The sequence below is a fragment of the Rhinopithecus roxellana genome, chromosome 13 (assembly GCF_007565055.1).
Source record: "Rhinopithecus roxellana isolate Shanxi Qingling chromosome 13, ASM756505v1, whole genome shotgun sequence".
NCBI lineage: Eukaryota > Metazoa > Chordata > Mammalia > Primates > Cercopithecidae > Rhinopithecus > Rhinopithecus roxellana.
The window spans coordinates 58885719-58901830 of record NC_044561.1 but is presented as its reverse complement, the minus strand read 5'-3'; the positions used below and the strand labels follow the sequence as shown (position 1 = coordinate 58901830).

The 16112-nt window shown below is 48.6% G+C and overlaps 1 protein-coding gene across 8 annotated transcripts in view; it reads right to left on the bottom strand.

Annotated features, from left to right (window-relative positions):
- The window catches only part of MICAL3 (microtubule associated monooxygenase, calponin and LIM domain containing 3), a 233429-nt gene that overhangs the window by 112353 nt on the left and 104964 nt on the right, over nucleotides 1-16112 (bottom strand). For all 8 annotated transcript variants that reach the window (XM_030915886.1, XM_030915881.1, XM_030915882.1 and 5 more), the window contains exons 2-6: nucleotides 6594-6930; nucleotides 4469-4676; nucleotides 2506-2622; nucleotides 1752-1853; nucleotides 715-870 (exon numbers count right to left, since the gene is read on the bottom strand). In XM_030915886.1, coding sequence (XP_030771746.1) covers nucleotides 715-870; nucleotides 1752-1853; nucleotides 2506-2622; nucleotides 4469-4676; nucleotides 6594-6857 — 847 coding nt within the window. In that variant the 5' untranslated portion in view covers nucleotides 6858-6930. The remainder of the gene's footprint in view (nucleotides 1-714; nucleotides 871-1751; nucleotides 1854-2505; nucleotides 2623-4468; nucleotides 4677-6593; nucleotides 6931-16112) is intronic.

Below are 16112 nucleotides of genomic sequence, written 5' to 3'. Positions count from 1 at the left end.
GGTTTGTCTTCAAGCCTGAGCTGGAACTCAGGAAGAAGACTACATACTTAAAAGGCCTAAAGTCAGCTTCCCAACCAAACCAGGGAGCCACCAGCCGGCAGCTACACCAAGCAGCATGAATCAGCATCACAGCACAGGGCAGGCATTGGGAAGAACCAGTGGAGGCAGAAAGTACGCTTTAAAACAAATAAACAAACAAACAAAAAAACTCAGGCTGGGTGTGGTGGCTCATGCTTGTAATCCCAGCACTTTGGGAGGCTGAGGCAGGTGGAGCCCAGGAGTTTGGGAGCAGCCTGGGCAACATGGCAAAACTCTGCCTCTACAAATAATATGAAAAATTAGACTCTTGCCTTTAGTCCCAGCTACTCAGGAGGCTGAGATGGGAGGATCACTTGAGCCCAGGAGTTCCAGGCTGCAGTGAGCCGAGATCACGCCACTGAACTCCAGCCTGGCAAACAGAGCGAGACCCCGTCTCAAACCAAAAACAAAACCCAGAGCAGCCCAGTCACTGTGAGGAGGTTAAGAATACATGCGGAGGAGACAAGTTCTGCAGGAAGCATTGCGCTAGGAACAAGGCACAGGAGTGAAAAGAGCGGGAGGGGCAGACAGTGCAGGAGAGACACTGACGGCCACTCATCCCACCAACCCCCCAAGAAAAAGTCACCAGGGACTATTTAAGTTTCTATCCTAGGCTCCGGAGACATCAACACCAACCTGTGGCTTCCCTCAGTTCCTGGAAAAATTTTTGGTTGAATATAAAAGCCACACCACTGATCTCTTCCACTTTAGCTTCTGCTGTTGTATTTCGGTTGATAAAATTTGCGGTGATGGCGATGGCCAGTTTGCCACGGAATTCTTTCCGACGAAACCCTGGAGGGAGGTGATAAATCGTTGGCTAGAGAAGGAAGATCACTTCAAATGAAAGTGGGGGTGCTGATAAAGACATCAGGGAAAGCTGGGGATGAGAACTGATGGGAAAGTTAGGGCAGCTCTTCTGCAGATGAAAACAAGGTATTTACCTACCCAGGAATATGAAAATTCAGGAAAGAAGTCAAAGTCTCCGTTAACAAACAATTTGAAATCTGACTGGCCAGAATATTACTTAGTACCAGGAAGTCAGGAATTCCTCTTTAAAAAAGGGATGCGTCGGGGGAGCACCTGCTTATTAATATGTAGATTAAGTCCTACAGGTGCCAACCACTCAAGGTATGGCTGGTCTCCTAGTGCCCCAGCAAGAGTGCCCTGTAAGCAGCAGCCTGGGCGAGGTGAGGTGGTTCACGCCTGTAATCCCAACACTTTGGAAGGCCAAGGTGGGCAGACTGCTTGAGCCAAGGAGTTTGAGACCAGCCTAGGCAACATGGCGAAAACCCAATCTCTACAAAAAACATAAAAATTAGCTGGATATGGTGGCACGCACCTGTAGTCCGACCTACTGAGGAGGCTGAGATAGGAGGATCGCTTGAGACTAGGCAGATCGAGGCTGCAGTGAACGTGCTCATACTACTGCACTCCAGCCTGGGCAAAAGAACGAGACCCTGTCTCAAAAATGAAATAATTAAATAAAATAAAAGCAGCAGCCTGAGTGCCAGCTGGCTAGAGGAAGGCATGACCTGCCATTCCATCAGGGCAGGAAGCACACACTCAGGCTCTCAAAAGAGAGGACCCTGGTCACACACAGTCTCACCCCCGGGGCAGGACAGCATCTGCTTTCCCCTCTGCTATGAGTCAGGCAGAGGGGCACAGACCAATACCTTCCAAGGTGTTCCTCCGACCATCCCCACCGATGATCACTTCAAATTCATACTCTGACACAGGATGAGTCTTGGGGTGCACCAGTGCCCGCCAGCCTATCCCTGTGGACCAAAACCAAATAAATGGGGGTCACCACCCAGACCACATTCACAGCCAGGACCATCTCTAGATACCCAGTCATGTGAACTGCACAAAACCCTGGGCCAAAAACACTATGTGTAGAAGCAGTGGAGACAGAGGCTGGGCGTGGTGGCTCACGCCTCTAATCCCAGCACTTTGGGAGGCAGAGGCTGGCAGACTACTTGAGGCCAGGAGTTCAAGACCACCCTGGCTAGCATGGTGAAACCCTGTCTCTACTAAATATACAAAAATTAGCCAGGCGTGGTGGCGTGGGCCTGTAATCCCAGCTACTCTGGAGACCTAGGCAGGAGAACCGCTCAGAGGTCACAGTGAGCCAAGACTGAGCTACTGCACTCCAGGCTGGGCGACAGAGTGAGACTCTCGTCTTAAAAAGAAAAAGCAGTGGGGACAAACTACAGAAGGAAAGAAGCCTTGCAGATGGCCCACGAGGCCCTTGCCACCACATGTGCGCCTGCGACATCGAAGGCTGCATCCAGGCCACGTCCCCACAGGCACAGGCTTTGGCTACCTCTGGAAGCAGCCCTCAGGGGCCTTTGGTTTGCTCCCTCAATCTCATCTTCCTCACCCATCAACACCCTCTCACGCCTTCTTCGCTCCTCCAGTATAACTTACGTTCATTCTCTTGGTCCTCAGGAGGCTGTATAAGTCCTTGGAATTCCACATTGACATGGATTTCAATGCCTAGGATCAAGGCTACTTTCAAAAGTATTAGTTGGAGCTGACGGATACCTGGGAGAAAACAGAGATGGTGTTGGTGGGAACACATGGGAGAAGGGGGTACCCATCCGTGTCGCGGCTCAGGCTCCCACCCCACCACCCACCCTCCCTTCATTCAGATTCCCAAAGCCTGCTGTAGCAGGAGACATTCCGAAGCCACGCTCCGTAACTTCTTCCTTTCTTTAAGGCAAATATAACCCAGTGGAAAAGATGTTCTAGAGCAACACACAGGACACTCCTACCTCTTGGGTTCAGTGTTCTAAACAATCAAAAGCTTGGAGACAACACGGGATTGTGGCCTACAGGAGATCCCTTTCCATCTTCCCAATTCGGGGCTGCCATATTGGTGGCATCTCTGATCCTGCTAGGTCAGGAGGCAGAGGTGCACCCACAGGGTACAGCCCACAGTCAGATGCAGAGCTGCCGCATGACCTCCCCGCCCACGGGCGTCTCTTTCAGCCCATTCTCTGGTTGATCATCACACATTCTTACAAGGCAAGAAGGGAAATCGTAATCCAACCAGATCCTCCTCCCATTCCCCCTGCCACTCCTGGTCTACAGCTATGGAAACCGAGGCCAGAATGACTGACAATCTTGCTTATTATCTTAGTGAGACTGATTGATTTATTCGACGTCCATGAGCACCTGTAGGCACCAGACATGGCAGGGCCTTAAGGTGGAGAGATGAAGATCCAGGCTCTGGTAGAAGACCCTCTCATCCCTAAGATGAATCTTGCCACAAATAAGGCAGACAAATCCACTGAGTTAATGACCCTTGGTCCTCTCTTAAGACCAAACTTAACTGGGTCTAATGTGCCAGGAGCAATGCAAACCCTCCTCACGTCATCTTGGTTGTTCTCTCCAGTTTACCACAGCCACCACCCTTCTGAGTCCCACTCCCAAAGACTTGTTAAACTCTGCACTAGCACAGTATTTTTGCAGAGAACTGTGGGTTCCAAGATGCTTTATAAACTACAGCCAACAGATGGGCACAGCGCTTCCTCTGCCAGTGGAATGTGGTGACTGCCAGCCCGCGTCTGATAAATTGGCACAGCTGCTGCAAACAGCAAAAGGTTCCATGACTGAATGTGTTTACAGGACACATCTGGAGAAGCTCAGAACAAAGGCTCCTTGATAAAGCTTTCCTGAAAGCATTAATGATAATCAATAAAAAGCCTTCAGTTTCATAACGCACACTTTCTGTTCGAATTGCTTTTCTGGGCACTTACAGTCAAACACTGCTGATTGCATTAACTTGTATTCATACCCTGTCGGATCTCAGAAAAGCACAGCCCCGGGCTGAGCTTGGAGGTGAGAAAAGTACAGCAAGGGCTTGCAGACCACACAAGAACCACCTAACCAGAGGGATGCCATTATCCCCTTGCCATTAGTGGCCCGGCCAGGGCTCTGCTCCTTCTGCAAGTGTGGCTTCCCCCAGGACTCTGTCCCCATAGCACTTTGTTCTTACATTAGTAGAGCATGTATCAGGTCACAGCACAGACAGCTGCATGCCTGTGTACTTCTGCCACTGCAAGAAGGACCACCAGAGGGTCTGGGCCAAAACTGGTCATCGCTTCCCCAGTGCCTGGCCCCAGTGCCCATCCCGCAAACTGCAAGAGCTCAGTAAGAGTCCAAGAGTTACCGATACGCTCACATTTAAGAGTCCTAAATTACAGAACCACTGCACAGCAGGTGTTTTTACTTCAAGATGAGTGCACTTACTACAAGAAAGAAGGCAATGAGATTAGAAGAAATTGGGCAGCATATGAACTCCTCAGCTAATCCACCTATCTCTTTCTAATGAACCACGTGTGCGAGGGGTAGGGTGGAACCTTACAGGAAAGCTAGTTTTACTTACTGATATGGTCGATGGCTCCGGCACAGAACTTGCCATAGAACTTCTTGGCACCCAGACCTCGTAGATCATGTATGGTGAACGGCCAGAGATGCAAGACGTTGTTGCGGGAGAAGGCATCTCGTTTCTCAATAACAACCACCTTGGCCCCCAGTAAGGATAAGTCGATGGCTGTACGGAGACCACAGGGGCCAGCCCCAATGATGAGACACTGAAAAACACAGCTACTTTCAGGGCAGGCAGCACTTCCAACAAACAATTCTAAAGAAGTCTCATGATCGTATGATCATCACTCCCTAAAGCCCTGAAATAGGGCTATTCTCCCCACTGCCAAGAAACCTTCACACCTATGTGGGTCACAGCAGAACACCTGCCATGGCTGAAGAGAAGAGCTAGTGATCACCATGAATGGAGAAGACAGAACCAACAGTGCTAGACACAAGCCCGGCACCTGTTCACCTTGGCCAGCCTGGAAGGCCCTTGATCTGCAGCATATTTAAGTGGCCATCATCTCAACAAACGATATGAAAATCAAATGCAATCTTACATCAACAGGAGAGGACCATTTGGAAGGTTTCTAGGTCAGGCAGATTTCTGTCCAAAGAGATACAGAGTCCTACGTACACAATCTCAAGCCTGCTGGAATGAGTCTACCACACACGATTCCCAGGAAGCAATTTTCAAGACAAAGTTTTATGTGCTGAAAAGAGTTCCAAAATCCCCATTTCTAGATTGAAAGTCCAGGAATACGATCTTGAAAATCCACACTCCAGAGAAGTACTCAGCAGGAGACTGGACACATATCTGAAGTAGTTTGCTCTGTGTGTGCGGAAGGAAAACGTGCAATGCTTTTGGCTTTGTTTTTGTTTTTGTTTTTTTTGTTTTTTGTTTTTTGTTTTTTTTTGAGACGGAGTCTCGCTCTGTCACCCAAGCTGGAGTGCACTGGCCAGATCTCAGCTCACTGCAAGCTCCGCCTCCCGGGTTCATGCCATTCTCCTGCCTCAGCCTCCCGAGTAGCTGGGACTACAGGCGCCCGCCACCTCGCCCGGATAGTTTTTTGTATTTTTTAGTAGAGACAGGGTTTCACTGGGTTAGCCAGGATGGTCTCGATCTCCTGACCTCGTGATCCACCCACCTCGGCCTCCCAAAGTGCTGGGATTACAGGCTTGAGCCACCGCGCCCGGCCTGGCTTTGTTTTTGTTTTGCTCTTAGTAGAGTCCAGAATTCACTCATGAATGTCACACCTTCACAGTTCTTGAATTTTGCTGATGAATATCTACCCCAATGCAAATCCACTGGGGGTGGGGCTCTAGGTATCCCCTATTGCACAAATTAAAGCTCGTGAAACATAGCCATGAAGTCATCTGCAAATTTGTGTCCCTGCTAGCTTGTTCCAAACTTCTCACATTAGGTGTTCTTCTAAGGAGGGAAGTAGGAAATGTATTTCTCCATAGCCGCTTCCTTGCAGCTATCCCAACAAAGGCAAGTGCATAACTCAGGTCTTTGCCTGGGCCTACCTGCTTCGTGGAAACCCTATTTCTCCACGTGGTGAAGAAAGAAACAGAAATACTTTGGTTCACAAAGTCGTTGCTTATGAATCAAAACAGACCTTTGGAACATGGATGGGAAGAGGTCGGAAGCTCGTGGCAAATCCCAAGTTGGCAAATAGCATACCTTACCAGTTACTGAGTATGGAACGATGACTTTGGAAAGAGGACATGTCAAGAACCCCAAAGCTGTGTTCAGACAGGATACCAGCAGGGCTTGGCTCCGTCCCTGCTAAGTGACCTGCATCCTCCAAACCACATGAGGTTCAAAAGAGAGCTTTGGCAAAATAAAAAGTTCCCATGCCACTTGGCTTTGGTTGTTCTTAAATACTTGAAACTTTGAATGTTCAATATGTAAATACATGAAATACGCTTAAAATAGGGTCTGGGTCATGCACAAACAAAAAGAGGTAAGAGATCCACAAAGTTTCAACAGGGTCGAAGCTTGATTTCCTGTGCTAGGTTGTGGCTAGACTTTGCGTGGTTCTCACTCAGCCTACCTCTAACTCAATCCTCCTCTTTGGCACCTGGATGAATCCTCATGTCAGTGACCCCCAGGGCCCAACAGGACCAAAGCTTACCTTGGTGTTGGTGCATGCTTTTCCCTTTTTGTAGTCTTTGTGACTGCCCCGTTTGTCCAACTTTGCCCAGAGGGCTTTGGCCTTCCAGTAGTTAAGCTTGGACTTGAGCTTGTGATAGAAGGAGCGGTAGTCTTTTGGCTTCAGTTCCAGGTGGTCACAGAGCTCCTGGAAGGCCTTGAGGGTTCCCTTGCAGGTGGTGGCCTGGACAAACCGGTCAAAGAGGACATGAGCTGGGTTCATGGTCTCATGCTTCCTCTCCTCCATGCTGCCTCACTTTCAGCACTCCCAGAGGGGGCGGTGGGATGGCTGTGGGTCCACCTGACACTGTCACGTTAATCTGACAAAAAGAAAAAGACGGTCAGTATTTCTCTGTCTACAAACATTCTCCAGGAGACATACTCCTCTTCAAAGCAGAGTTCTCAAGTGTCGCAGTCATCCATCCGCAAGTATGGACTGCACACCTGCAATACTCCAGGCACTACAAGACACTGGGGCTGGAAAGGTGAGCAGGATGGTTTTTGCTCTCAAGGATCTGATAGTCTAGGAGATGAGGCAGACACACACACAGAATGTCTTGATGGACTGTACCAAGTGCCACTAAAGAGGGAGACACAAGGGGAGCTGGGAAACAAGAGAAAGAGGATCTAAGTCACTATTGGTGGTGAAGCGGGAGTCCCCACTGAAGGTGAGCCTCTGAAAGGTGACAGCTGAGTCTCTCAGCATAAATGTTAGCCAGGCAGGGAAGAAGTGCAGGACATGGGAAAGTGACACAGGCAGGCCTGAGTGACTCATAGGGATCAAAGGGGCAAGGATGACTCCCAGGTTTCCAGCTTAGGCCCCAGATTAAACGGAGACATCAGGCCAATGGATTAAAAATAGAAGCACTCCTCGGTGCCGGTGGAGCAGCGAGCCACCTTCCCCACCTGCACCCACCGGCTCCTGTGAGTCTGCGGAATCGTTTTGGCGTCACATCTGGTGAATCCTTGCCACTGGAACTGTATTGGGAGGCAAAAGGACAAAGGACAAAACTAGAGAGTGGAGAGTGGGTCAGGGTGGCGAGGCAAGCGTGACCACAGGGCTGAGCCCACACAGCCAGACCTCAGCGGCATGACCCCGCTCACAACCCAGGGTGAGCACTGTCACACGAACCCTTGGTTTCCCTGTGTGTAAGGCAAGTAGGTTAGACAGCACCCCTAAGACTCTTCACTTCTGAAGTTCTCCAAGGCTACTGCTGAGAAATCCACATGCCCACAGCACTTGTTCCTGGTGCTCACATCACAACGGTCCAGCACAGGCACATCACCAATTTACCACGAGGCTGACCAACACAAGTGGACTGGACTTTGCTCTAAAGATGTAACCTTGGGGTTGGGCGCAGACAGAGGAAGGGAGTGATTGATGCACTGTGTTCAGGAGGCATGTAGAAGCAAGAAACTGCCCACTCTTCAGCTGCAGGTGCTGCTGAAACCAACTCTCGGAAGATAGGCGCCATGTTCCAGAATGACACAGAAGAGGCCCTGAAGCTCTCACTTTGGGTAAGACACTGAGCAGCAGTGTGAAGCAGAAATGACATGCCACTTCTCTCTGCACCTCACCATGGTATCATGGGATTAAACCAAACCAAATGAGATGCACCTTAAGTTTCATGAGAGAAAGTCATAACTAAATACAAGGAACTCCCCTCTCCGCCTTATGTTTTCTATGTCAACAGACACAACACTCATCACATAATGTGGAGGATACACTGCAGACAGAACACACCGGCTCGGCTGTTCGCTTCAAATATGTCACGTACTCAACAACCGCTCTTGGCTCTAGATATTAAAAACTACACTGTTGGCCCAGTGCGGTGGCTCATGCTTGTAATCCCAGCACTTTGGGAGGCCAAGGCGGGTGAATCACTTGAGGTCAGGAGTTCAAGACCAGCCTGGCCAACATGATGAAACCCTATCTCTACCAAAAAATACAAGAATTAGCAAGGCAGGGTGGCACATGCCTGTAATCCCAGCGACTCAGGAGGCTGAGGCATGAGAATTGCTTGAATTCGGGAGGCAGAGGTTGCAGTGAGCTGAGATTGTGCCACTGCACTCCAGCCTCAGCGACAGCGTAAGACCCTGTCTCAAAAACAAAACAAAACAGGCCGGGCACGGTGGCTCAAGCCTGTAATCCCAGCACTTTGGGAGGCCGCGACGGGCGGATCACGAGGTCAGGAGATCGAGACCATCCTGGCTAACACGGTGAAACCCCGTCTCTACTAAAAAATACAAAAAAAAAACTATCCGGGCGAGGTGGCGGGCGCCTGTAGTCCCAGCTACTCGGGAGGCTGAGGCAGGAGAATGGCGTGAACCCGGGAGGCGGAGCTTGCAGTGAGCTGAGATCCGGCCACTGCACTCCAGCCCGGGCGACAGAGCAAGACTCCGTCTCAAAAACAAAACAAAACAAAACAAAATCCAGAAAAAACAATACACTGTTAACACATATAGCTTCTTCCAATAGCCACATGGCCAAGAGGCCAGCAAGAAATGTAGCTAACTGGAATTAACATTCAGTTTCCCCCAAAAAGAAAGGTTTTATTCTAGGTAGCAGAAAGATAAATACTTTACAGCTCCTAAAAAGGGCCCATTGTTTCTCTTACAAGTCAAGGCTTATCTTAGAAATGTCAGAAAGTTAAAAGATGGCTTGTAGGGCAGGAAAGAGCAGATGTGCTTATGTGAAGGCAGGAGAAACGGTGACAGCTGACAGCCCATGACTGGAAACAAAGGTCCCGCAGCATTTTCTACATCAGGGGCCCTCTTTGCCTCCTGACCTCTTTGTGGGGACTTCGGAGGCTTTACCTGCTCTTTGAGAAGCACACAGCACGGCGCAATCCGGACCCTGTCTGTATGCCCTGCCTGCCTTCACAGTCAACCTAAACACCAGAGTCACAGTGTTTGGTAAGCTTTGCATACACTGGGTCTCATCCACCGCTACCTCATGTCAAAGAAGAAAATGACTTTTCTTTGTTCCTAAACAGTAGCCACTTTCGACTCCTTGCCAGGATTCAGAGCGCTCAGAACCACGACATTCTTGCTGAAGTCAAGACATTAAAGATCCTGCAACCCATAATTCCAAAACCCTTCCCGTCATAGCGCCTGCCTTGGCTTACATCTCCCCTGAAAGAGGGTCTTGGGCACTTATTTCCCAAAAAGAGTTCTTCCGTGTGAGCTAACAACCCCTTGGTTAGCTGTAACCCACTCAGTTTGAAATAATTCACTTCCGAAGAGCTGCTAACCACCATAAAGAATTTCCAAATTGGCCGGGCGCGGTGGCTCAAGCCTGTAATCCCAGCACTTTGGGAGGCTGAGGCAGGCGGATCACAAGGTCAGGAGATCGAGACCATCCTGGCTAACACAGTGAAACCCCGTCTCCACTTAAAAAATACAAAAAATTAGCCGGGCGAGATGGCGGGCGCCTATAGTCCCAGCTACTCTGGAGGCTGAGGCAGGAGAATGGCGTGGACCCGGGAGGTGGAGCTTGCAGTGAGCTGAGATCCGGCCACTGCACTCCAGCCTGGGCGACAGAGCGAGACTCCGTCTCAAAAAAAAAAAAAAAAAAAAAAAAAGAATTTCCAAATCAAACCCCACTACAGAGGAACGCCTTCACTAATAACTGTCCCCAATCCTTCTGCTAGTGAAAAACACTTAAATTAACAGATGTCAGCCACAGCTCCCAGAGAGCTGCAGAGCCAACCAGCAGGCAAGTATTAAGTCTCTGGCCGAAGAGATTTTGACCTGCAGGGCACTGGGGACAACAGATGAACAGAGGCAGGCTGGCTACTGGAACAATGCGACCAGCACCCAAGGTAAGACAACACAAGATGAATTCCCTTGGGCTGCCTCACTTTTCCTGCTTTGCGGCTGAATGACTGCAGCACAAAGATTCCTCCAGAGTGTGACAGCATTGCTCTGTGGCTCTGCTGGGCTGGGCCTGTCTCACTCTGCAAGGGGCTTACCCAGCATTCTCACTGGCTCTGACAACAGCCGGGAAGCAGGGCTATTCCTGTTACCGCCCCCATTTCCTTCATTCCTGAAGGTCAAAGCCTGATCATGCTCCTCCTGGCCTGTCCTGTACCACCCTGTGTACAGTTCATAATCACAGGAACCTGGAGACCAGGAAACCTGGCAGGAAGGTGCCAGAAATCCCAGCAACTGAAAAGCCAAGGTGTGCAAGGAAGGGGTAGAGGAAGTGCGGAGCCGGGCTAGGGGGTTGCGGGGAGGAAGAGGAGGTGATGCCAGGTTTCCAGGCATCTGTGAGTCTCTGCCAGCTGACTCCAGCCTGCATGTTTTGTCCGCGGCAGCTGACTGCTGACTCAGAAGCCCCACATGGGCCTTGTCTGTGGAGGACGGCACTGCAGAGACCGCTTCTGAAGCACATGCAGGACCCGGATATGTTTCTATTTACAACAAGAGTTGAAGGTTGTCACTGACTTCTAGCTGGCTATGAGAACACGCAAATCCCTAGTTCTTAGAAGAGGTAGCTGGATGTTTCTGGGGGAGTAGAAAGGAGAATCATCTTTAAAAACAGAAAAAGAAAAAAACAAAACAACAAAATACGAATGACACTTCGAGAGTATGGCATCAGAGTGAAGCTTAGTTTTCTCCCTAACCAATGCACCATGAACATACTAGCGAACGTGCAAATCTCTGAATCTTACACAGCAATCTGTGAACTGCGCCTTCCCCTAGTCCATTCAGTCAGAGGTATGTCTCATCTAAATAGATCTTGAAAGCGGGTAGAAGGCCAGGTGCGATGGCTCATGCCTGTAATCCCAGCACTTTAGGAGGCCAAGGCGGGAAGATCACCTGAGCCCAGGAGTTCAAGACCAGCCTGGGCAACACAGTGAGATTCCGTCTCTTTAAAAAATAAAAAACAAGAAAATTAGCTGGGTGTGGTGGCATTCGCCTGTGGTCCCACCTACATGGGAAGCTGAGGTGGGAGGATTGCTTGAGCCCAGGAGGTCAAGGCTGCAGTGAGCCATGATCATGCCAATGCACTCCAGCCTGGGAGACACAGCAAGATCCTGCCTCAAAAACCAAAAAAAGAAAAAAGTAGGTGGAGAGGAACACTTGCTTTGGAACGCCATCAGGAGGAAGCTTAGATGAAAAATGCACTATGGATTACTGAGATTCCCTCATATTTTCCCTCAGAAACCAGGACCCAAATTGCCAACATGCCTCGGGCTCCTGATCCGTCTTCCTGCAACATAGGCAACTTAGCATCATCATTTGAAAAGGCTGTCCTTTCTGTACCAAGTAGTCTTGGTATCCTTGTCAAAAATCATTTGACCACAAGCGAGGTGCATGAGGCTGAGGCAGGAAGATTATTTGATCCTCCCAGGACCCTGAATCCAGCCTGGGCAATACAGCAAGACCCCATTTCTTAAAAAAAAATCATTTGACCATATATGTTAGGGTATGTTTCTGGGCCCTCTATTGTATTTCCATTGGTTTATATGTCTGTCTTTATGCCAGTACCACATTGTTTTGATTAGTACAGCTTTATAGTAAGTTTTGAAATCAGGAAGCACGAGTCCTCCAGCTTTGGTCTCCTTTAGAAGGACTGTTTTGGCTATTCAGGGTCCCTTGAGATTCCATGTAAATTTTAGGATGAATTTTTCTATTTCTTTTTTTTTTTTTTTTGAGACAGAGTCTCACTCTGTCACCCGGGCTGGAGTGCAGTGGTGCGATCTCCAATCACTGCAAGCTCTGCCTCCCGGGTTCACGCCATTCTCCTGCCTCAGCCTCGCGTGTAACTGGTACTACAGGCGCCCACCACCGCGCCCGGCTAATTTTTGTGTTTTTAGTAGAGACAGGGTTTCATCATGTTAGTCAGGGTGGTCTTGATCTCCTGACCTCATGATCTGCCCGTCTCAGCCTCCCAAAGTGTTGGGATTACAGGCGTGAGCCACCGCACCCGGCCAAGGGTTTTTCTATTTCTACAAAAAAAAAAAAAAAAAAAAAATCACTGGGATTTTGATAGGGATTACATTGAATGTGTATTGTTTGGGTAATTCTGATATCTTAACAATAGTAAGTCTTTCAGCCCATAAGGATGAATTTGTTCTCATTTACCTTGTAATTTATTCCAGTGATGTTTTTTAGTTTTCATTGTACAAAGCTTTCACCTCCTTGGCTAATTTCGAAGTGTTTTATTATTTTTGATGCTACTGTAAACAGAATTATTTTCATCATTTCCTTTTCAGACTGTTCACTATTAGTATATCAAAATGTAACTGGCTGGGCACTGTGGCTCATACCTGTAATCCCAGCACTTTGGAAGGCCGAGGCGGGCAGATCACAAGGTCAGGAGATCGAGACCATCCTGGCTAACACGGTGAAACCCTGTCTCTACTAAAAATATAAAAAATTAGCCGGGTCCAGTGGTGTGCACCTGTAGTCCCAGCTAGTCAGGAGGCTGAGGCAGGAGAATGGCGTGAACCCGGAAGGCAGAGTTTGCAGTGAGCTGAGATCACGCCACTGCACTCCAGCCTAGGTGACAGAGCGAGACTCCATCTCAAAAAAAAAAAAAAAGTGATTTTTGTGTATTAACTTTGTATCCTGCTACGTTGCTGAATTTATGTATTAGCCTTGAACAGGTTTTTTTTTTGGTGGAATCTATAAGATTTTCTATACATAAGATCATATCATCTACAAATGGAGATAATTGTCTTCCTTTCCAATTTAGATGCCTTTTAATTTCTTTTTTTGGCCTAATTGCTCTGGATAGAACTTCAGTACTATATTGGATAGAAGAGGCAAAAGTAGGCATCTTTGTCTTGTTCCTGATCATAAGAGGAAAAGCTTTTCGTCTCTCACTGTTGAATATGACACGTGCTGTGGTTTTTCACATATGGCTTTTACTAGGTGAAGGTAGTTTTCTTCTATTCCTAGTCTGGTGAGTATTTCTATCATGAGAAGGTATTGAATCCACATGTATTGCATCCTGGGATCTATCCTAACTGTCTATCCTTTTTATCATCAAGCTGACACTCGGCGGGATGGAGAGAAAACATGAAGCCAGCTCCTCCCCCCACCACTGTGCCCTTCCCCTCTCCTGCCTGTCACTCACCCAGCTGCACTCCTCATCTGCTCCTGCCACTCTGCAAGGACATTATTTAAATGTCTCTCTCCTCCACTAACTGTGAACTTCCTTAGGGTAGGGACTGGGTCTCTGCACTATAACCCGACTTGGAGTAGAAATAGGTCGTGTTTCTGTGGAGGTGATGAGGGTAGGAAGGAGCCCAGCAGCTCTGTACTTGAAGGACCGGTCCTGGGGAAAGCACTAGCCTGGCCTGTGTGGCTGCAGAAGGTGAAGGAGAACTGGACACATGTTAGAGAGAGACGTCCAATGTGCTACCAAAAAGCAGTATCCAGGAGTGCACAGTCAGCCTGGGCGGGCAGTGACAGTCTATGAAGAACACTCCCAAGAGTGTGGCACTTTTCTCATGACCCGCACTCTGCTGGGCTGAGTGTGGATCACCCCTCTCTAGAGGCATCTGAGAAGAGCCGGGCCCAGATAACCTCTTCCAAGTCCCTAATCCTGCAGGACCATATGGTCCTAACCCTTATGTTGTATCTTTTCTAATTTTTCATTTCCATTCTTTGCTAACAACCTATTTCTTCATGAAAACCAAGTTAAGGGCCGGGCGCGGTGGCTCAAGCCTGTAATCCCAGCGCTTTGGGAGGCCGAGACGGGCGGATCACGAGGTCAGAAGATCGAGACCATCCTGGCTAACATGGTGAAACCCCGTCTCTACTAAAAAAATACAAAAAACTAGCCGGGTGAGGTGGCGGGCGCCTGTAGTCCCAGCTACTCGGGAGGCTGAGGCAGGAGAATGGCGTGAACCCGGGAGGCGGAGCTTGCAGTGAGCTGAGATCCGGCCACTGCACTCCAGCCCGGGCGACAGAGCGAGACTCCGTCTCAAAAAAAAAAAAAAAAAAGAAAACCAAGTTAAGAACATCTATGCAACTGAGAAATGAAATGAGTTAGAAGTGAGCTGACCTCTGCCTTGCAGTTCTGTCACCCCAAACACACATTAAAGTGTCTGAATCACAACGAGGCACCAAATAAACATAATCACCGATGATGATGTCAGTTCATGTTCAAAGTAACCCCCAAAACAAGTAATGAAGAAGAATGCCTGAGGTCCACCATCTCACAGTCTCCTCATCTGTAAAATGAAAATCACAGGATTCTGTAGGAAGTAAGGTAATGAATGTAGAATGTTTATCCGTGCCAGGAACAGAGCAAGGCCCAACCAACAGTAGCGCTGTTATCATCTAGCAGTTTATCAATAAACCCCAGCAATGAAAGTGTATACTCAGTCTATACGACGGAACAACAGGGTTCAGATGGTTTTGTTTTTTGAAGGAAAGAAAAATGGTTTGGAACTTTCTCTGCTCCATGATCACTCTTCCCCTCTCCCTCCATCTGCTCTAGAAAGCGTGAGAATGGCATTGGGTGGGCGGACGGGGGGTGCCTAAAGGAGTAAGATCTGTGTAACTCCTGCCAAACTGTAGTGTTAAACATGACAGAAGATACTGAGTCGTTACTACTCGGTGTCACATCCACGCCTATGGCATCTTCGCCACCATCCCGCAAGGCAACATGTATGACCTCCATTCTGCAGGCGGGGCAAGTGCAGCTTAAAGAAGGTGAAAGGTCACAAAAGCAAGAAGGAGGCAGTGCAGGCATGTTTTGGGTCCAGACTTCTCCAATTGAGAGCCTAAGTCCTTAGCCATTACGAAAAACCACCTGAGAATACAGCTTGAGAAATAAAAGTTCATGAGAATGCATGCCTCCAGTCCCTAACCACCCGAGAGCAGGAACTTGCCTGCCAGGAAGATAGCTGCCCAGCTAGCAATGGATATGCAGTTTCAAGTAAATTTAGCAAGGACACACAATACAGGATTATTTTTCTCCTCATGATTTATCACTGCATCTGCTCCTTTGAAATGGAGCCCTTTCCAAATGGCAGTGAGAGCAGTCTGGTTTCACAGTAATTTTTCTCACGGGCTGCCAAAAGGCTAAGCAACTAAAACAGTGCTAACACGGTCTGGATCAGTCAGCGTTCTGAAGCAGCCTCCTGCACCTCAGCAATCAGCAACACCTACGAGGAGTCAATTACAAAACATTTTCCAACCACCTAATACCACTCCATCTATTGTAGGAGCCTGGGGAAGGACAGAAGGTGGACCTCAACTTGCCCACTGTCAACAACAGTACAGACCAAAAGACCAATACCTTCCTGACCCACCAATCCAAGAACCCTACTCTCAGGGGTGATGAAAGGCCTCTGGGTGGGGAGAAAGTCTCACTGAGGATTTGGGGAAACACAACTAAAGGAGAACCCCAAGAAAAAGCTGTTATCCTCAAGGGCCGGAATCCAATCTATTAGGCTGGTGCAGAAGTCAGTGTAGTTACTTTTGCCATTACTTTGAACGGCAAAAACCGCACTGACTTTTGCACCACCAACTCTGC